The sequence below is a fragment of the Thamnophis elegans genome, chromosome 2 (assembly GCF_009769535.1).
Source record: "Thamnophis elegans isolate rThaEle1 chromosome 2, rThaEle1.pri, whole genome shotgun sequence".
In the NCBI taxonomy this organism is placed as follows: Eukaryota; Metazoa; Chordata; class Lepidosauria; order Squamata; family Colubridae; genus Thamnophis; species Thamnophis elegans.
In genome coordinates, this window is record NC_045542.1 from 16,637,038 (window position 1) to 16,658,717 (window position 21,680).

General features: G+C 40.0%; 1 protein-coding gene across 1 annotated transcript; it reads left to right on the forward strand.

Annotated features, from left to right (window-relative positions):
* Window positions 1-11,064: 11,064 nt before the first annotated feature.
* On the forward strand, window positions 11,065-19,307 carry KRT18 (keratin 18). Its single transcript, XM_032210372.1, has 7 exons — window positions 11,065-11,611; window positions 15,466-15,548; window positions 16,174-16,330; window positions 16,667-16,831; window positions 16,973-17,098; window positions 17,668-17,891; window positions 19,066-19,307. Exons 1-7 carry the CDS (start codon window positions 11,171-11,173, stop codon window positions 19,175-19,177), a joined length of 1,308 nt encoding a protein of 435 aa, XP_032066263.1. The 5' UTR covers window positions 11,065-11,170; the 3' UTR covers window positions 19,178-19,307.
* Window positions 19,308-21,680: the final 2,373 nt, after the last annotated feature.

Below are 21,680 nucleotides of genomic sequence, written 5' to 3' on the forward strand. Positions count from 1 at the left end.
CAACTTTCAGTAGGGAGTGGAACTGTGTTAAATTGCTGAAGAGCCATAGAGTTCTCAATCAGAGTCATACAACAACAGGTAGTCCTCCACTTACAACAATTCCTTTAGTGACCGTTGAAAGTTACCTTGGCACTGAAAAACGTGACTTGGCTAGGACCGTTTTTCACACTTACGACGGTTGTAGCATCCCCGTGGTCACGTGATCAAAATTCAACCACTTGGCAACTGGTTCATATTTATGATGTTTTTAGTGTCCTGGGGTCATGCGATCCCCTTTTGTGACCTTCTGCGACCTTCTGACAAGCAAAATGGGGAAGCCAGATTTACTTATGAACTGTGTTATTAACTTAACTGCAGGGATTCACTTAACAACTACGGCACGAAAGCTCATAACATGGGCCAAAATTCACTTAACAACTCCCTCACTAAGCAATAGAAATTTTGGGCTCAATTGTGGTCATAAATCGAGGACTACCTTTCCTGGAGGACATAGATGTCCGAGTTGATCTAGTGGCCCGATTTCCAAACAAGTCTTTGTCTTTCGGCTAAGGCAATGCAAACTCTCATGACACCTTCCAGGCCAATCAAATCTTTAATTCAAAAGCTTTTTTATAGCTGTGGGCCACATTTCATGATTCGGAGCTGTTGTCTGTTGGCTAAAGCAAAAGGGGTGGCTCAGAATCTCTTTGCTCTGGCTGGCATCATTGATCACGCGGTACAAAAAGTACTACCCTACCTCAGAAAGTAATAGAATTGTGTATTTTGAGTCTCATGTGTTGGGGGGAAAAAACAGGAGGGGTTACATTGGTTGGTTCCAGGCTATGCCACTCCTTTTCCTCTGGAGATAAAGCAGGAATGCAGGATTGCTCACAAGAAGATAAAATGCGTAGACTTTATTAGAAGTTTCTGGTCTGACAGGCTAGTTAGGATTGTACTGGTGCACAGCATGGTTTTTTGCACGCTTTCCAAGGGTACAGAACAGAGGTCAGCCCTACCTCTCTGTGCTCCTTTATTGTTTGAGCAGCTACATTCCACAGACCTGGTTTAGTAATGACCATTCCAGAATATTTTTTTTTTAAAGACGAAACAGTGGATAGATCTGCTCAGAAAAATATAGAGCTCTAACAATATATAAAGACATTTGGAGTCATGTTTGAATTGAGCAATGGAATTTCACCAATTCATCTACGGCTGGATGATATCCTCTTGCGCATTTATATTTTGCATATTACAAACCATTTTGTAGGTCTTTCTTTCGTACAGAGCTAAAACACTACCTACCAATTCTTGAGTGAGCACAAACAATACTGCTGCAACATTTGTTGTCCTCACTGCCAACCTGCTATCTCATCTCTGTAAGTGTGTAGCTGAAGAGGCTTGTAGTGATTTGTGGATATGCCAATAGACCAGATGACTTATTTTCTCTTCTGGCTTGGCTACCAGGAATTTTTAGTACATTACCAACCAGGGGTGGGTGGTAAGTGGGAGGAATTAACCATGAATGGGAACTTGAATGGGATGGGTCTGATTTTGGGGTTCCACTACAAATCCGCGAAGCCCTTATCCGCGAGACATAAGCGCGAAGACTAATTCGCGCCGTTCGAAGCGCTAAGGAAAAACGCGACCCTACCGCGATGACATAATCACGGAGGGCAAATCCGCGCATTCCCAAGCACTCAGTACCCTAACCCTAACCCTAACGCTAAACCTAACCCTAAACCTAACTCTAACCCTAAACCTAACCCTAAACCTAACCCTAACCCTAAAACAAACCCCTAAACCTAATCCTAACCCTTACCTTAATTGAAATCGGCTTTCTGCCGCGGCGCCGTTTTAAAGCGCCCTTCTGTTGCCGCGCTGTCACAGCGGTGATGACGCGCGGTGATGACGTCGCGGCTTTAGCGACGCGATTTTCTCACCACTATTTTGATGAGCGCGGTTTTGTCGTGCCACGGATTTTGGACCATGCCTGTATTTGTCCACTCTCCTCCAGTATCCTACTTGGGCATTTCCAAAGTTAAATTTGTGCGAAATAAGTAAACAGGGGGTGACAGCCTTGCAAGGAAACAACCAACCACACAAAAGAAGGCAAGCCATACCGTAATTGGAAAATTAGCTAATGGGACATCTGAAATTAACCAGCTCCTAATATCTTAAGGGGAGGAAGGAGGGAAGGATGTAATTGATTCCCCCCCCCCCATTATTTTCTGGATACTGTATTGGACATGAGGGAAAGCAGGAACACTGCGTTTAAAGATAAATATATAACATTTCAAAGCATCCATATAGTTGTGCAAATGCATGCTTTTTCATCACCAATTAAAACAATGAAGGCCTGGTCATTTCAGAGTTTGGTTAATACAGAAGGGCAAAAATGTATCTTGGATGATGCATATTGTATCTCTATATATGTGTATGGTTCTTCTAGAGAAATTGGAGGCATACTGTTTTGTGATCTTTGTCCTTAACAAAGATATCAAGAGTCCATTTGGCGTAGTGGCTTAGAAACATGGAGTTTGTGAGTTCTAATCCCATCATAGACATGAAAGCCAGCTCAGTGACTTTAGGCCAGTCATTCTCTCTTAGCCCTAGAAAAGAAGCAATGGCAAACCCCATCTGAAATTGCCGAGAATGCCAAGAAAATTGTCCAGGTAGTCTCTGAGAATTGGATACAAAATTGAACACACACAAAAAGATATTATCCAACAAGTGATTCTGATGTTTTGACCAGCATAATTATTATTGCTTTTTATGCTTCCGATATGTCTAAGTTCTCCAAGAATTGGTGCATGATAGGATTGTGAGTTGAGGAGAATTACATTATGAACTCTCTTGCAGTCATGTTTCCCGAGAACTATTCACTAAATATTGATATATTTCGAGGTTTTCTTGAACCCGTTTGATAAAACGGCATATACATATGCAGGCCTTCTGAAACAAAAGCCTTGAAGGATCAGATAGATTTTTAGACCTTACATCATTTTACTGCTGTTAACCAATGTTATTGTTAACAGGCTGACTTAATCAGGAAACAACCTTGTATATTCACAATGAAGGGTTTATGTTGACATTTTTAAAAGAACATTTCTAGGTTAAAAATAAAATCAGGACAACTTATCGATTGTTTAGGGAATCATCTAATTCTGCCTCATAATCCTACATGGAATGATTTGTCTGCAACAATGTTATCACTGGAGAAACTTTTAAACGCTTGATTAACCAAGATGGCTTTTCTTTTCCAATGAAACTCATTTAATCTCAGGTTACGTTTTTTTGAACACATTAACACTCTCAATCACCACATAGAAGAAAATGACTCACATTATTGATTTTGTAACGAATTTGTCTGAATTTGAGCCAAGGGCAAATAGGAAATGACACTTATCTGTAATTCTGCCAAAATGTTAACAGCCATATATAAAAAAAGATTAATTATTAATTCTGCCTCACCTTCCTTTGGATTAAATCTCACCCCTCTCACCCCTCCCTTTCTCTTGGTTAAAACTTACTTTTCATCATGAAACCCTATAATGATATTTAGAGCATATCTATCTATCCATCCATGCATCCATGCATCCATGCATCCATCCATCCATGAGCCAGATCAAATGGTTAAGGCGCCAGTCTAAAACCAGAAGATTGTGAGTTCTAGTCCAGCCTTAGGCATGAAAGCTATTGGGTGACTTAGGGCCAGTTACTCTCAGCCCAACTCACCTCACAAAGTTGATGTTGATGTTGTAGGGAAAATAGGAGAAAGGAGGAATATTAGGTATATTCCCTGCCTTGAGTTACTTATACACTATTAAAGGTAGGATAAAAATTGAATAAATAAAATAAAATTAGCTCAAAGTAGCAAACGTATCTAATACCCCTGCCTCCTATTTTCCCCATAACAACCCTGTGAGTTTGGTTGGTCTCAGAGAGAGTGACTGGCCCAAAGTCACTCAGCTGGTTTTCGCGCCTCAGGGAGTCCTAGAATCAACTGTTTCCTGATTTCCAGGCCAACACCTTAATCATTACGCCAAACTGGATCTGTTAAATTTAAAATTGTTGGGGAAGTAATAGCTTTATGAAGTATAATTATGATTATGCACTATAACATTATTACATGCACACAGAGAGATAATGTTAAGAGACTAAACATTATGAAATTAAAAATGAATAATAATAATCACGGTCAAGACAATAGGAACTGAGTGAAATTGTACAGTGTAGTAAGTGTTACCCATATTATTTAAAAATATCTATTCTGATATTGAAGGCCTTTGTAGGAGAATTTTTCTTCTTTCTTTTTCTTCTTTCTGTTAGGAACAGTAATTGTTCTCTAGGCATTCAAAAAACAAACTTTATTGACACCACGTGGGTAAAGAGACAGCATTTTTTAATGTACTTCATAAGGCACTAGTACAATAATTACTGAAATACACCCTTTGCACATCTAGAGCTATTTCCACTTATTGGTTTATTCTTTGATTATTCATTGTCCATTAACAGGATTTCAGCAATGGGGCTTCGGCTTTTCCTGGACAAGGGGCAAAAGGACAGATCTGCAGCTGAAACAATTTTTTCCCAATTGTTTGTAATAGTAGGGGCTGAAGCTGGAATCTCCAGCATGTAAAAAATCTTCTCTGGACACTGCCCATCAAATTTCCTTTCCTTTTTTCCCTCCATTTTGTTGCCTTATTGGAATATTTCTAAGAAAAGCCATTTTGGTCTTTTGGACTAGGGCAGGGGTCAGCAAACCGCGGCTCTGGAGCCACATGTGGCTCTTTCATCCCTCTGCTGTGGCTCCCTGTCACCAGTCAGTAAAAGGAAAAAGGATGCCATCCTAGGAGGAGACTCTATGGTGGGGGAACTGGACTTCCGGTTGGCTTCAGAATTGAATGGGGGGCTTCCGGTTAGGAACTTTGTGGCTCTTTGAGTGTTTAAGATTGCCGACCCCTGGACTAGGTGTAAACAATTGGGGGCCTTTCTCACACATTACCCTTCCTTCTCCAATAGGTTTGCCCTCTGATGAGGGAAAAAATAACCTGGCCTTCTCTTGCCTTTACAAATCAGCAGCTAAAACTTTCCACAGTGCAGAAATACAAAAGTATTTTTGCTACATTTCGCAAATCATCTTTTAGATATGCCAAAAGAGGAGCTAATTAATGCCCTCTGTCTTTAATTGCCACTATCCAAATAGAGATATTATAAACAGATCAGTGGTGGGATTCAAATTTCTTTACTACTGGTTCTGTGGGCGTGGCTTTGTGGGCGTGGCAGGGGAAGAATATTGCAAAATCCCCATTCGCTCCCCACTCTCAAATTTTCCTCTACCGGTTCTCCAGAACCTGTCAGAACTGGCTGAATAGCACCTCTGAAACAGATGGAGGATAGGATGAAGTAGATTTTGTACTTGCAGAGTGAATAAACATCAAGCAGACCCAATCGTGTTTTGGCGAGGGAAGCCTACTCAAAGCATTAAAAAGAGGTCTCAAAAGTGCTTTTTGAAGAGGCAACTGGTCTTCGCTTCTTATCCAAGAAGCTTCTTCAGTTCTGAAGAAGCTTCTTGGATGAGAAGTGAAATGTCTTCAAAGAAAAACGGAGCTGAAGAAGCCTCTTAGATGAGAAGCGAAATGTCCTCAAAGAAAAGAAAGTCCAGTTGCCTCTTGAAAAAAGCACTTTTAGGACAACCATGACCTGGATGACTGAGAATCTCCATAGATCAGTGTTTCTCAACCTTGGCAACTTGAAGATGTCTGGACTTCAATTCCCAGAATTCCCCAGCCAGCAAATGCTGGCTGGGGAATTCTGGGAGTTTAAGTCCAGAAATCTTCAAGTTGCCAAGGTTGAGAATCACTGACATAGATATTAAAAATAGGGTTATTTTGGTTTCCAGATAATTTTCCTGGGTTTACAAAGTCAGGAAGGTAAACTGCTCAGATCAGGGCGCAGTCTGAGACTCACAAACTGGTCCAGAGTTCCGGAGGAAATTAGCGAAGTCTCTCTAGTCACTGGCTTAATCTCTATTGGAATCTGCAACTAAAATATTGGCTGTGCTTCACATCACAGAAACCACTCATTCCAGTGGGTAGCTGACGTGTCATTATGAAAGAGCTAAGGTGCTTATTCCAGAAAGAAAGGAGATTATTTTCAGTAAATGGTAACAGCAGAAGACAGCACAATGTATATAGTTTGCTTGATTATCTATAATGGTAATTACTGAAAGGAAAAGTTAGGTTTGGTTGCTTCCTTCACTAGAGGGGAGAAAAGAAAAGCACAGGAAAGGGGATGCAATCTTTGAAATATCTTTCCAGATTAAGCTTTAATTATGCCACTTTTCTGTCTCAGAGACAGAATTCCACCTGTAATTCTTTTCCTTCCATTTTTCCCATACAACAGGGTCCACTGAAGGGAAGATGAAAGAGTCATAATCAACACTTAATTGTATTTGAATTATATATTTCCCATAGGCTGTGTTGAAAACAGTTCTTATTAAAGAGTATTTAACCAGAAATATACCGGTACTTAAGTATGTTTTCAATGCATTGTTACTGAGTTAGCAAAAATATAAATGAGCATAGGCCATATACAGCCAGTCTACAACTACTGATGTCCAAATCAATGTAATACTTATTTAAAGTATTTTGCTCAACAATGTGACTCATTTGTTTGTGTACTTAGGGGGAAAAGCAGATTTTTTAAAAAGTAAATAGGAGCAGAGAAATACAACAGCCTTACAGAAATAAAACACCGAAAAACAATTCAGAAATATCTAGATCAAAGGCCCAGTAAAAAATGGAAGATTTTCATTTAATTTCTGGAGAGTTATTAATGAGGAAACATGTTCCAATTAAGAGGTTTAACAAGAAAACTCCTTATCTATTCACATAGAAGGAGATACAAGGATAAAACTCATCAAATGGGAGGCAAAATGGTTCCATAGTTAGTTATTCTAAAGTTCTGTTCACAGAATACGCTGAACCAAAAACAAGTCATTTAGCTCAGTGTTTTTCAACCACTGTGCCGCGGCACACTAGTGTGCCGTGACATAGTGTAAGGTGTGCCGTGGGAAAATTACTTTATATATAGTCAATATAGGCACAGAGTTAAATTTTTTTAACATTTTCTAATGGTGGTGTGCCTCGTGATTTTTTTCATGAAAAAAGTGTGCCTTTGCACAAAAAAGGTTGAAAAACACTGATTTAGCTAACCATTTAGAATTTTAGCCTAGCATGTTGTGATTCCAGTTAATGATGCAATATGAACTGAGAAACTCTATTAATTTGGTAACCATACTTTAACTAACCATAAGTAAACAAATGTGTGTGTGTCACATCAATCTAAGTAACTGAAAATCATAGTAACCTAAATGCATAGACTTGTGTTAATGTGATTTACAGGTTGTCCTTGACTTCGTTTAAGGATGGTTCAAACTTCAAAGTTACGATGGCTTCAGAAAAAGTGACCTATGACCCATCCTCATAGTTATGATCGTTGCACCAGTCCCCAAAGTCACAACTGCTATTTGGACACTTGGCAACTGGCTCACATTTATGAGAATTGCAGGGTCTTGTGGTCATGTGACTGATTTGCAATCTTCCCAGCCAGCTTCTGGCAAGCAAAGCCAATTCAAAAAGCAGGATTCGCTTATCAACTACGTGATTCATTTAAAGACCATTTCATTCACTTAATGACTAGAGTGATTTGTTAATGACCAATGTAAAATGATTATAAGATTGGGTGCAGTCATAGATGACTTGGTTAAATACCACACCACCACACCCAAATTTTGGTTCCAATTGTGGTCATACTATCAAAGACTACTTGTGCTGTAATGTTAAAAAAAATGGACTACATCTCTTGAAAATTCACTTGCTTGGATAAGGAACTCAAAGAAAGTTTTTAAACTGGGAATAACCCTGCATATATTCAAGGAGTAAGTCTTCTATTCTGGAGTCTGAGTTAAAGATGTAAATACGGGCAGGAATGATAATAATAATAACATAGGAGGAAAAGTAATAGTAACAGTGATAGCAGTAGTAGGTATTATTAAAAAACCAGCCAAGAACTTCAAATAACAACCAGGGTCAGTCCAAAATACTTTGCTATGTGTAGTTCAGGCTCACTTCCATTAATCTCCAAGTATAAAAACCCAACCACATTATATGGACATGAAAAACAGAAAATTCCCCAAGGAATAAAAATACAGGGAGTAACAATGAAACAAACAACTAACACATTCCAGCCTTTTCAGAACAATGATCATCCCTTATCTTAGGATAGTTATCTCAGAATACTTAATAACAGAACTGGCCTGATTCTATCCCAATAAACTAACCCTTTGAATGGCCCAAACTATAAGTAGTTGCTTTCCTGCATACAGAAACAGCAAACCAGGTTTCCTGTATGGGGAAGATACATGTAAGTTTTGTCTCTGGTTTTCCATGGCTGCCTACATCGAAAAGGAAGACCTTTGCAAAGTAAGATCTGAGAGGGGTGGAATAACCAGGATGCTACTACATTGTGAAAGCCTCTTTGCCTTAAACAAAAGGATCCCTTGTATTGACATTTGAAAGGCACACCAACTTATAAGGACATGGGAGGAAGGGATTAACCATCCAATCACACATCCCCCAACTCAAAATATAATATCCATGAGCAAGTGAACACCTGCATTAAACTCCCATTCTATTTATAACATTGCACTTCATAAGGCTTACATTGCAAAGATAATGAGAGAAGCTTAAAGCTCAGGATTTTCAGCCTTTTAAATGCTCACTTCCATTAAAGACTGTTATTAATCCATGGATCTCATAAATGGATTCTCCATACTAACCAGCTTAAGTAAATTTTGCAACAGGTTGCTGGAGCTATACCTTAAGAATGTGTAGCCATTTACCAGTGTTTATTTTTACTTATAATTTACTGTAAATAACACCTGCAATAACACACACAATAGCACATCATATATCTTTTCTTAGTAAAGTTGGTAACCTTACATTTCAATCCTTGGTATCTGGCTACTTATATACTTCAGTGTATACAAAATATTATGGTAAAAGGAATTGCTTTGTGCCTCAGGCACAACCCTGGATTTATCATATAATTCTCTTTTAATTGATCATCCTAGGTAAATTTTACGTCTGGGATTATTTCCCAACAATTCTAAACACAGTTTTCTTACTTCTAATCTTTTCTTATCACAAGAAATGTGGATGAGATGGCATTCCTAGTGCATCATTATTGCCTCACTCTGGAGACACATTTTCCTTACACCAAGATTATATTCAGTTGTTCCCTCCCCTCTTTTAAGAAGAGACAAAAGATGTCCTTTAGTGGCTAAGGTACTAGCCTTGAAACTAGGAGACTATGAATTCTAGTCCACTCTTAGATATGAGAGCCAGCCTGCTCTAGCAGGTAAGGTGTCAGGCTAGAAAGTAGGAGACCATGAATTCATTTCTTGCCTTAGCCATGAATGCCAGCTGGGTGACTTTAAACCAGTCACTCTCTCTCTTTCTCTCTCTCAGCCCAACCGATTTCCAGGGTTGTTGTGGGAAAAAGAGGAGGAGGAAGTATTATGTATGTTTGCTACCTTGAGTTAAAGTAATAAAGGTGGGATAAAAATCTAATAATCATTTTGTTGACAATAATTACCAAGGAAGGTGACTGAATTAGTTGGGCTCGTGTTTATTTGCCATATAATTCCAATCTACAGATTGTTTTCATACTCCTATATAATTCCTTAGGAAAAGTATTCTTTACTTGCAATGGTAAAACTGTCCTTTACCTTACAATTCTTTTTTTATTGAAAAATTTTAAAAAACAAGGTTTTACAAATATTTGCTTCCCTCCCCCCACCCTCCCCACAAACATCCCCAACCTTCCTCCCCCCCAGACTTCCCAGAAACAATACAAGGTATAAATCTTTAACAAAAACATGCCTAAATAAGGTTAAAAAGAAAAAAGTTAATATCTTTCACTTGAGCTTTAACTCCTCCTTGATAGGCTAACTCTAAACAATTTATATCATTCCTAATTTCTTTATTTACCTTACAATTCTTGTATACAGACTGTGTAACTCAAATTGAATACAGTATGGGAAGATAAGTCATGGAATAAACTAGCTTGAAACTAAACCCATGGAAGACGTGAGAACCGAACTCAAAAAAGAAATGAATCTGTGCATGCACATACTTCAAAACTACAATTCTTTAGATGAAGGTGATAATTTTCGAAGGGAAATTGGACAGAAATTCATTCATACCAAGATCCTACGCCTTCACAAGCGATTAGAATAGCGCCTCACAAAATCCAGCACCCTAGCAGTTATGAAATAAAAACATCATCACAGCAGTGCCGATAAACCTGGATCACAAGGCCTTCCTTTTCCCAATCCCCATGTTTACAGCAACCCTGGATCAAACATACTAGCAGTGAAATGGCCATGTTATCCTTGCCACTGCGAATCCACTGTGCTTCCAAAAGTCTACAGTACAGGCAGTGACTTGCTCCGTTTCCTCACCCTACAATCTTGGTTTACTGGGGAAGATTTGCCAGAAAAGAGGTTCAATTCTACTTAGATCTCAATGTGCCCAAAAGGTCGAGAAATGTCAAATAGTATATAGCACAGGGGAGCAACCTCGGCAACTTTAAGACTTGGGGACTTCGACTACCATAATTCCCCAACCAGCCATGTGGATTTGTTCCCAAAGTCGTAAAATTGCAAAGGCTGGAAACCCCCCTGGTATGTAGCATGCGTCCTCAGGCTCTAATAACCCATTCCGATCATCTATGAAATGTCTGCGGGACTGTTCAATAACGGTGCAGTTGGGCGCGGACAGGGCGTCGCCTTCACCTTCCACGAAGCCGATCTACCTCGCAGTCATAGAAGGCAGGAGCTGGCACCCACGCCCCTTGGCCGCCCAATCTCCTCCAGTTCCTTTGGCGGCTTTTTCTGGAAGTGGGCCAAGCGCCGAGCAAATCCGAGAAAGAAAAAGTTTGCAGAGCTCAAGAGTTTGGATTGGCCGCGCCTTCCAAGCTCAGCGCACAAGGCGCCAAGTGGGAGAGGTGGGTCCGGCTGGGCCCGCCCCTGCTCCTCTTGGCTATAAAAGCCAGAGGTAGGCTGCGCGTTTCAACTTCTTTCCCTCCACTTTTGTCTTTGCTGCTCCTCGTCTTCGCAGGTACCATGAGTTTCTCCAGGTCCACCGTCTACTCCACCTCCCATAGGCCATTCAAGTTTGGCACCGGGGGCACCGCGGCCAGCGTCTACGCTGGAGCCGGTGGCTCCGGCTCGAGAATTTCTGTTTCCAGAGTCTCTAACCTGGGCTCAGGCTACGGTGGTGGCTATGGAGGAAGCTCAGGCTACGGAGGAAGCTCAAGTTACGGAGGGGGCTACGGGGGGATGAGCAGCAGCATCCACCTCTCCGGTTCTGGGGTGGTCCAGAACGAGAAGGAAACCATGCAAGACCTGAATGACCGTCTGGCCAGTTACCTGGAGAAGGTGCGCAGCCTGGAAGCCGATAACCGGCAGCTGGAGATCCAGATCCGCGAGTACATGGAGAAGAAAGGGCCCAGCACCCGAGACTGGGGCCGTAATTTTGATATCATCGAGGATTTGAAGAACCAGGTGAGAAAACCTCTTGGGGAGACACCGAGTAATGGGCACCTTAGCTCTTAGTAAGTATGATGATGTCAGAGCCCCCCTCCAAATAGAAAGTGGAACTGTTTCTGAAATTGGGAATGTTGTCTTTGCCCACTTTCAAGCAGTAGTTCTGACTTGGGACACCTTTTGTCCTTCTGCCCCTTTTAAGTATGCACATTTTGCTCGTATTATTTTTATCAAGAGTGACACAATAAGGGAAGCAAAGGTAAAGGGGGTGTGGATAAGATATCCAACATGAAAGTGGCTCCGGCTCCCTGAAAAATGATTCTGCCAATAAAACCTTTTTCCTTCCTAATTGCCTTCACTGATAAGCAGTTACTGGAGCTCAACAGCTTGTCTTCACAGGTTAATGGTTTACTAGAAGAAACGGATGCAGCTGCACTATCTGTGTGCTAACAACCCATTGTAAAAGGAACCTCCCATGTTTGCCTTCTGAAGTTTGAGTGGAGCCAAAAGTTCAGACCTGTGTAGAATTTACCTGCATACCTGAGGAGTGGTGGAGCTTTTCTTGAAGAAATGCAGCCCGTGTATAGATTGTGGGGTGGGTGAGAGGGAAACTATATACCAGATATTGGTTTTCTTCCATACCATAAAAGGTGGCAATAAGTGTGAAGTTCCAACAAATTTGGTTTATTTCATTGTGTTTTGCTGTTGCAAAGAAATATTCAATGTACTTTATATTGGGAAATGTGGAATATAACAGCAGCATTTTGCAACAAGGAGCCTACTATACAATTAACATCTCTAGAACATTTCAGAGGCATCTATTTTGCTGCTCTTGTGAAAAAAGCTTTCACTTTTCCATCTCTTATCTTGGATTTTATATTCTTCTGCCATGTTTTTAAATTTTATATTAAATTTATTGGCCACTCATCTTACTACAGGGTAACTTTTGTGATACACCTCTTTGGGTTGAAGGTCTAAGGAATAGAACCAGTTGCTTTGATGTACCCACCTATTTACAGTTCCACAATGCCTCTAATATAGAACTTCTCTAGAGCATTATAGAGGAATGAAAAAGTGTGGCTCTTATTTTCAGAAAGTCAAAGAACAAGCACCAGGCCATTTAAACCCTGGGAATAGATCTTGAACAGGTAAAGTGAGTTCCCTGCCTCCAGGTAAAGAGTAGAGTTAAAATTCCTGCAGCTTAATGCCCAGCAGGAAAGAATAGGCTAACCTGGGGAGAAATAGACAAAATTTCTCATCTAGCCATAACAATGAGAGTGAACAGCTAACTCCAATTTTGTGGTTTTGAGATTTGCAGTGTAAAATACCTCTGAAGAGCACCAGGTTGGGAAGGGCTGGGTTACAGTGGTTTTGAAAAAGAGGAACTTCGGTTTACAGGAATGTTCCAAATGGTGGTTTCCTAACAGAATTCAAAAGACCTTTGTTAAGACTGAGTAGATTAAGGGATTTTTTTTTCTTCTGAATCATTTTTAAGTATGTGTAAAATCATTTAGCAAACAAAGGTAATAAAGATAACGGCAAAAGCTTCAGCACCTGTTGGCAAAAGCTTCAGCACCTGTTCAGGTCAAATATATGGCATGGAATGCAAGAGAGCTGGTTAGAGGGTGTGGTGCAGCTGCAGAAAGTAGAATAAAAATGTCTTGGGGGGAAAAGATGTTTCTTTTTTTTTTTCTCCTTCTGGGAAGCTTTTCACTTCCAATTCCTACCTACCCTGTTTTTTTTTTTAAAACACCTGACACCATATCAAAGCCAGGCACAGCCATTTTGTGCATGGGGGCCTTTTATGAGTTAAGTCCATTCTATAACACCTGGCAGATCTGTTACTAGGAGAGAGCAGAGTTAAGCTCTTGCTAGGTTATATACCTCAAGGTACGGTTGCCTGGAATATACCCAATTCTCCAGAGAACCCTTACTTTGTCTGCTAGAAACAATAGGTTTCTTAAAAATCATGGCTGGTGGCTTTTGCCATGAATATATGGGAAAGAGGACTATTGCCGCAACCTTTTTTTTTTTTTAAGCCTTCGATTCCACCTCTTGTACCTTCAAGGATTGCATGAAATATGGCCCATCAATTCATTATAAGTTATGGAAGGATCATGACTCTGCTAGGCCTACTAAATCAGATCAAAGCCTGGCCATGACCTTTGTAACTAGTTTTCTCTTCCCATTCTGGCCAGCCAGCCAGATACTGTAGGAATCCCTTAAAGAAGCATGAAGACAATAGCACTGTTTCCACTAGGTTGCTTTGAGCAATCTGACTTTTCCTGTATAATAATAATACTTGAGGGCAAGTTGCTATTTAAAGCAAAACAGGCTAGGCCTGTTTATCTTTTTTTCCACCTCCCGTCTCTCCCCCTAATCAATTGGCAATAGAAAATTGGTTTTTACTGGCAGGTACAAATAAGAAAACCACTTGGTTATCTGGTTCATTGGAAATTCAGGTTGGGAAACCCACTATTATGATACTTTACTGAGATTGTAATTTTAAAGATAGTTTCCCTGGGAGCCCTTCCAATCTCAGGAAGCTCATGACCGCATTTCTACATATTTAGAGGCCAGCTGCTATAAATGTGAGAATTCCCTCAGTTTCTTTAATAGCTCCTGAAATTAGTGTTTCCATTCAGCTGTTTTAAGGCACAATAGCCATGCTCGCTTTTGCATGTGGTCACTTTATTCAAGGAGGTCCGGGGCCATAAAATTAGGTGTAGGTGCAAGCTCCCTTAAGGGACATTGGCAAATACTGTAAACAAACTTGAATTAAGGTTTTCCAAATTCTTAACAGAGGAAGGGACATGCACTGTATCTTGGATGTTCTGGGTTTCATTGTGAAAGGCTCGCCTTTTCACAAAATGGCTGCCATTGTAAAATGAATCCGAAATCAACAAATTACTTAGGACAGAGTGCCCATGGGCACCACTTTGGGGCCTTAAGGATTTGCCTTATTGTTGCTAAGGAATAACTGCTAAATTGGACACAGCAACAGCAAAAAAGGGAAGGAGGCTCGGATAAAGTGTTTCAACAATGGCAGCTTCCAATCCCAGAAATTTTTTTAGTGCTCGACATCTATGAGAAGAACAAAGGGGTGAAAACGCCTTTCTAAAGGAACCTGAGTAGCTGAATAATATCTTCTTTTCCCTACTCCTAGAAAAGCAGTTGTAGAGCCCAGCAAAATTAGTGAGTTTGAAAACTTTACATAATGAATGCAGTATTTCCCTGGCCTGCTCAAAGTAGTTTACAGATTTGATGTAATATTGCCTGGTTTCTAGGTCCTTCAGTGCCCAGGACTCTCGGAGACCACAAATTAGGAAAAGTAAAGGCACGTGAGAAGCTGCTTGATCAAAGCAGATAGTTTCTCCTTTAAGAACCTTGGTCTCCCTGTTGCCTTGGGAACTGGGAAGGTGAGTTGCACCTGGGATGGCTTAGGCAAACAATGGAAACTCTGTAGGCTGGCTGAAAACCTGTAGGTTCAGATTGCACTAGCCTTCCTGAAATTTAAAAAAAAAAAAAAAAGAGGAAGTTTCAGGTCTGATTACTATAAAGCCTGAAAAGTCCGGATATTTTGATTATCCCATCCCATCTGGAAATCTCAGTCCAAGAGTGTATGGAGAAGAGGGGTTTAGCTACTGCTGTAGAAGGTTTTGCTTTTTGTAGCATCTGCACAGGCATAGATCTGAGTCCAATGGGTCTGTGGTGGGAGAGGCTTCTTCTGTAGCTTTCTGCCAATTGATTTATGCTGTTTAAAAATGCCATGCCAGAGTGCCCAGTTTTTTTGTTTCCTGATAGGCAACTCAAATATTTATTTCACATTTATGAATCTGCCATGTGTGCTTCCTTTCCTCTCCTCTCCTCAGATCTACGATCAGACTGTGGAAAATGCTCGTATTATCCTGCAGATTGATAATGCTCGCCTGGCTGCCGATGACTTTCGTGTCAAGTGAGTGTTTTCATCTCAGTTCACTAACTGGCTCTGGAATCCTGTCCAGCAGCCCTTGGAACCACCCAAGCCTTAATAGGCAAAGCAGGGTTAAGGCAATCTAATGTTCTTCCAGCTAGTTTGGATTACAACTCAAATTTAAAGGAATAAGGAACTTTTAGAAAAAGAAAAGCTAATCCAAATAAAAATATATTTTTATCTCATGAAAGGGTTTATAAATGATAAAAGTCAAGGACTTTGTGCAACCTCTCTGAGTTGTACATATTTTTTCTCTTATCCTTAGCTTATACTTTGATGTTGCTAATTTATTTTGATATTATTAATATGGTAAAAGAGCACAATTATTTAATAATTATTATTTAATCTTACTTTTCTGAAATGTTAGGCCTCATTCATATAATTTCAAGCTTGTGGCTGAAAGGACAGGAAGCTGTTTATAAATATCAGAAAACAGAAATTTGCATCTCGTTGCGCCACTCTTCTATTTCCCTGGCTGGGATACAGCTTCTATAAAGCATTGGTTCTTTCTCAGTAACTCATTGTCATCCGCATAATACCAGCAGCTCTTTTGCTTCACAAACCCAATTACTATGGGAACCTAATCCTGCCTTTTCCCACTGCCCAGGTTTGAGGCTGAACTGGCTATTCGCCTGTCAGTGGAGAGTGACATCGTTGGCCTCCGCAAAGTCATTGATGACACCAACATGAGCCGTCTGCAGTTGGAGGGTGACATTGAGGCCCTCAAGGAAGAGCTGATCTTTTTGAAGAAGAATCATCAAGATGTAAGTATTGGCACTGGGCACTGAAATCTAGAAAATACAGTGCCAGTAGTTTAAGGCAGAGGTCTCCAACCTTGGGCACTTGAAGACTTGTGGACTTCAACTCCCAGAATTCCTCAGCCAGCAAAGCTGGCTGAGGAATTCTGGGAGTTGAAGTCCACAAGTCTTCAAGTGCCCAAGGTTGGAAACCCCTGGTTTAAGGGAAAGGGAGTTAGTTACTGCCTGTGTACTGCCTAACAAGGAAGAGAGCTTGACAATAAATCATAGATAGCCATCGTTCCGGGCTGTCTTTTCAACTCTTAAAGGTAACCCAAATACTCCTATTTTTGTTTCTTTTAGGAAGTCAGCAACTTGCAGACCCAGATTGCCAACTCTGGTCTGACTGTGGAAGTAGATGCTCCCAAAACACAGGATCTGGCCAAGATAATGGCAGAGATCCGTGCGCAGTATGATGCCTTGGCTCAGAAGAATCTTGAGGATTTGGATAAGTACTGGAGCCAGCAGGTAGGCAGAACAGCTAATTCTCTTGGCTTTCTCCTAAAAGGTCCATGCTGAGCTCTTTAAATCAGTATGTGCCCCACAAAATGTATTGTCAAGAGAGAGCTTCAGATGGTAACCTAATCTGCTTTCACATTTTCTCCTTAGATCACAGAGAGCACCGTCGTCATCACTCAAAATACCAAAGAAATTGAAACGGCTCGTAGCACCATTACGGATTTGCGACGCACAGTCCAAACATTGGAAATTGAACTAGAATCTGTGCGCAATGTGGTATGTTGACAGGAGTTTCCATGGAAATCAGTCTTGGTGTTGTCTTTTGCAAGGGTTTGGGGTATACAACTTCCTTTATCACCAGCTGGTATGGACATAAGGCGTGTTGTCTAAGATAATGGCTGTTGCCTTCTAGCTCCCTTTGATAAGTACTAAGATGGAGGTGGCTATTTTATGGGACTGAAGAATGAAAGAAATACATTTGCCTCGTGGCTTAATTTTGTTTTAATTTGGGCTTCTGATATCTCCAACACTGTAACTAATTTTAAAATAATATTGAAAACTCTCTTGGTCAGAAAATTTGTTTTGTTCAATGAATCAAGTGCTGGAGCAGTACCGATGCGCAACACCATGTGAGTTAGATTTGGACTGGGAAAGAAGACAGCAAGCAGATATAGTATTCCATAAGAGATCAGTGATGGGTGATCCTGAATTCATGAATGAAGCGAAACGATCACATAGGGGACATAATGAGGAATATTGCAATATGGAAATGCTACCTCAGACCAGAAAGAGTTTTGGCTTAGCAAATCTGATCCTTCTTATTCTGTCATCCCCTCCCCCTACAGAGAGCCAGTCTGGAGGGCAACCTGCACGAAGTAGAGTCTCGCTATGCAATGCAAATGGAACACCTGAACGGACTCCTGCTGCGGACAGAAGCTGAACTGGTACAGCTAAGGAATGACGTCCAGCGCCAGGCAGATGAATACCAGGCTCTGTTAAACATCAAAGACAAGCTGGAAGCAGAGATTGCTACCTATAGGAATCTCCTGGAGGGCGGAGAGGAATTGAGGTAAGCCTGTCCCCTTTCGTAATCTCTTCAGGACTAGGATAGACAAAGAGACTGAGCTATTTGCTTTGATCTTACAATTTCCCTCTGGTGGTTTTGATTGTGCATTCCTTATCATGGGTCATACTGGCTTAGGAAGCTAAACAAAATCATTCAAGAGTGATCCTTCAGCTTTCATATTCTAAGACCCACCAATCAGTTTTAGCAAACAATGTGAAATATGCTGTGATAGAAACAAAGCTATTTCTTTTTTCTGTGAAGGATGGTTATGCTTACAGGTATTCAATCAGTTTTTAAAACTAAAAAAAAAAAAACATTAACATATTCGGTACCTACTTAGATTAAAGATTAATTTTGAGTTTAAGTAATGTGTAGAATTGCTGGCCTAGATTACCCTCACACGTGTGTATCCATCTCTTTAATAAGCTCTGAAACAATTTTTACCAAATTTGTGAAAGGAAATATGACACATATAGCTGAATTGAATTTAAATTTTTAAGTACGGTAGCCCTAATTCTATTAAATTCTAGTTAATACCTTTGAGAAACTACGGCAATTCAGCAGAAATGTTAGGAATATTTGAAAGTAGCAATAGAGAAGCTGTTTCTGATGTCTAGGTCGTTTTTTAATATTATAGTCCAGTGTTTCTCAAGCTTAGCAACTTTTAAGATATCTGGAGTTCAACTCCCAGAACTCCCAGGCCAGACAGATATCTTAAAGTTGCCATGGCTGAAAAACACTGCTATGGCCAAACAGTAGATTTGGATCCTTTAAATGCCAAAACAAGTCACACCTGGGCCTGAAAAGAACAAATTGATATTTACAGTGTTTTCAGCATGACATGCAAGTGGAAGCTGCAACCTTAGTAACCTGACACCAACTGGGTGGGTAATTTTGTAATGTTGCTTTTTTTGCAGCTTACCTCGACTTGATGCCTTCCAAGTATCTTGAGGTTATAATTATCACTTATTCTAACATGCCTAGCAGGGAATGTTACCTCAGGATAATGTGTTTTAACATTCTAGAATGTATACAGCGATTTATCCAAGAATCATTTCCTGCCCTTAATATGCAGCGTGGAACTTATCAAGCTAGACTAGTGACACATGTGAGATACATTCCAACATCAAATGTGGAAAGGGATTTTTGTTCATTACCCAAATCTTTCTTCCTTCAGCTTGAAAGACGCTTTACTGGAAAGCACCATGTCTCAGAAGATTCACTCCACCAAAATAGTGGATGGAAAAGTGGTGTCGGAGACCAAAGAAACCAAAATATTGAAGCGTTGATCTCCTCCTGGTGTGGCCAGCCTCCTGATGCAGCTTCAGTGGCATCGTTTTATTTTGAAGTGGGAGGTTGCGAGGAAGGAATTGGGCTGATTCATTATAAAATTCAATAAAGCAGTATGCCTGAAAACAATGCTGTGCTGTACCTGTGCCATTCTTGTGAGAAATTCCTCAGAGTCCCAGCACTGAGAGTTGTTCGCTAGTGAGGTTCAGTGTTCAAGGGTTTCTGTGTTTAGGAAGCACATTTCATAATGGCTAGATTTGTGCACAATGCTACTCCATGGTTTGGATAGGCTACTCTAGTTGGGTTCACACTTTACAACTGGCGGCCTGCAGGCTGGATAAATCATGTGCGGGCCACACCCACCCTGGCTTCACAAAGGCAAAAAAACATTGCAATATGTCATGATCCAGTTCATGACGCGATCTGGTTTGGCGCTTGTGCCTTTAAGCCAAACCCCAGAGGTACTTTATGGTGGTGTGTGTCCTATGAACCTGAACATTTCAACTCTCTGCCATGGAACCATCTGCCTTATGTAATAATACAACGTAAACTTGTACAGTGCAAACCAAGTTAATCTCACTTCTGCAGTCATGTGAGAAGGGAGATGTGCCTAAAATCATCCAACATTCTTCTATAGTTGCATATTGGAGAAATCTTGAAGTCCATAGTGATAGACAAGAACTTTGGTTCCTCACACAAAAGATGTCATTACTGCCCTTTATCTTTCTACCAGCATTTGGTGTCATTTCTCCATTTTTCCATGATTGGTAAAACATTCCATGAAGTTATACAGATTCATCTATTTGTTCTAGTTATTCACCAGTGACATATAATTTGGAATTATTCGCTCCATTTTTTTCTGCACACCTAACTCCGTTTTTTTACATGGCATTCTCTGCATCTAAAAGTACACATTTATGACCCCAACCTACATTCTATTTGGGTTGGTGTATTTGTTTAACAATTAATACGTTAAACAACCAGATATATCCTTGTCTTACTTCCTGTTCCATGTTTACCCATTCATCTCCAGGAGAGTGTCTACAACTATGCAAACTTTTAATTTCTTAAAGCGTACAAAAGATATTATTCATTTTTGACTGTTGGTTTAACTTATACAAACATTTTCCCAAGTGTTTTAAAAACTACCGGTACCAAAATTGCAGAAACTGCTCAAGCCCCTGCACCAAATAATGACTCCCAATAAATAGTTAAATATACATAGCTTTAGATAAATGATATTCCTCTTGTAATATTTCAGAAATCTGAAAGGCTTCATTAATGAACGTTGTGTATGTGGATGGTTGTGTCTCCAAATCTGCTAGATAACAGGCATAAACCTAGCTCCATCCTCTCTTTCTGCAAGTATGTTGATATCAGGCACCCACTCAAATGGGATACGCTTAAGATCAGGACAATACCCTCACTATTTTCAGATTTTGACACCACATTGTCATGAATGTCTGTATTTTGACAACTCATATTTTTTTCACACTTCACGGGAGATTTTAGAAATATTTCTGCCTATGCATAAAAACTGCACATAGATGAAACTGCTCTAAGTTATATATACAGATCTAATCTAAATAAAAAATGGGATAGTTACCCTTTACAAAGCCATCTGTTTCTATAGATTTGGGCGCAAACTAAAATGACTACAGTCTTCCCAAAGCTTATGTGATGTCTTCCGGAGCTACAACCCAAGAGTCAGGCCTAATTAATAACACAATTATTTTGTTTAATTTTTTTTTAAAAGCAGAAGTATTGACACTTGCTCTTATTGAATTATTTTCTTTTCCGACTTTTCCTTTGTTTTGGACAAAGTGGCAAGACCATGGATTTGGAAAGGTCAAACTCATGGAAGGACCTCCAAAACAGGAGTGGATAACAAATGTAATAAATAAATAGGAATACATTCCATGAGGTATCTTTGTTTAATGATGAATAACTAGCTCTGGTCTTATAATTACACTTTCTACCTAGAAGTATAGCTTGTTTTATTTTATTGTCAATACATGGAATTATAAGGCTAAAGCCTGGGCTGCAAAACTCTGAACAGACAGCAGATGGCAGTATGTTTCCTATCAAATCCATTGTCTCGATTTTTTACAATTGACATATGGTAGCCCTGTAGAATACACTTGAATACCAGCTATTGTACCTTTCTATATAAAATCTGGTTTAGGAATAACAATAGCAAGAGAAAAAAGGCTAAATTAAGTGGGAAGCAAATTGCCATTGTTTGCCCTGAATTTGATTTGAATTAGGTGTACGGCATGAATGAGTGACCTGGGGCTCACAGCTCACTGGGGGGCTCACAGCAACTTTGTGACACCTTTGGACACTCAAGATTACGCTTCAGAAGTTCAGTGCCCCCCAAAACCCATTTTTGTACAGAATTTAGGGGGTTGGTTGGTTGGTTAGTTTAGAAAAAAGGAAAATATGGAATGTTACATATTTTTGAGAGGCGTATTAGTCTGAAAGGGAGAAAATTTGAATCCC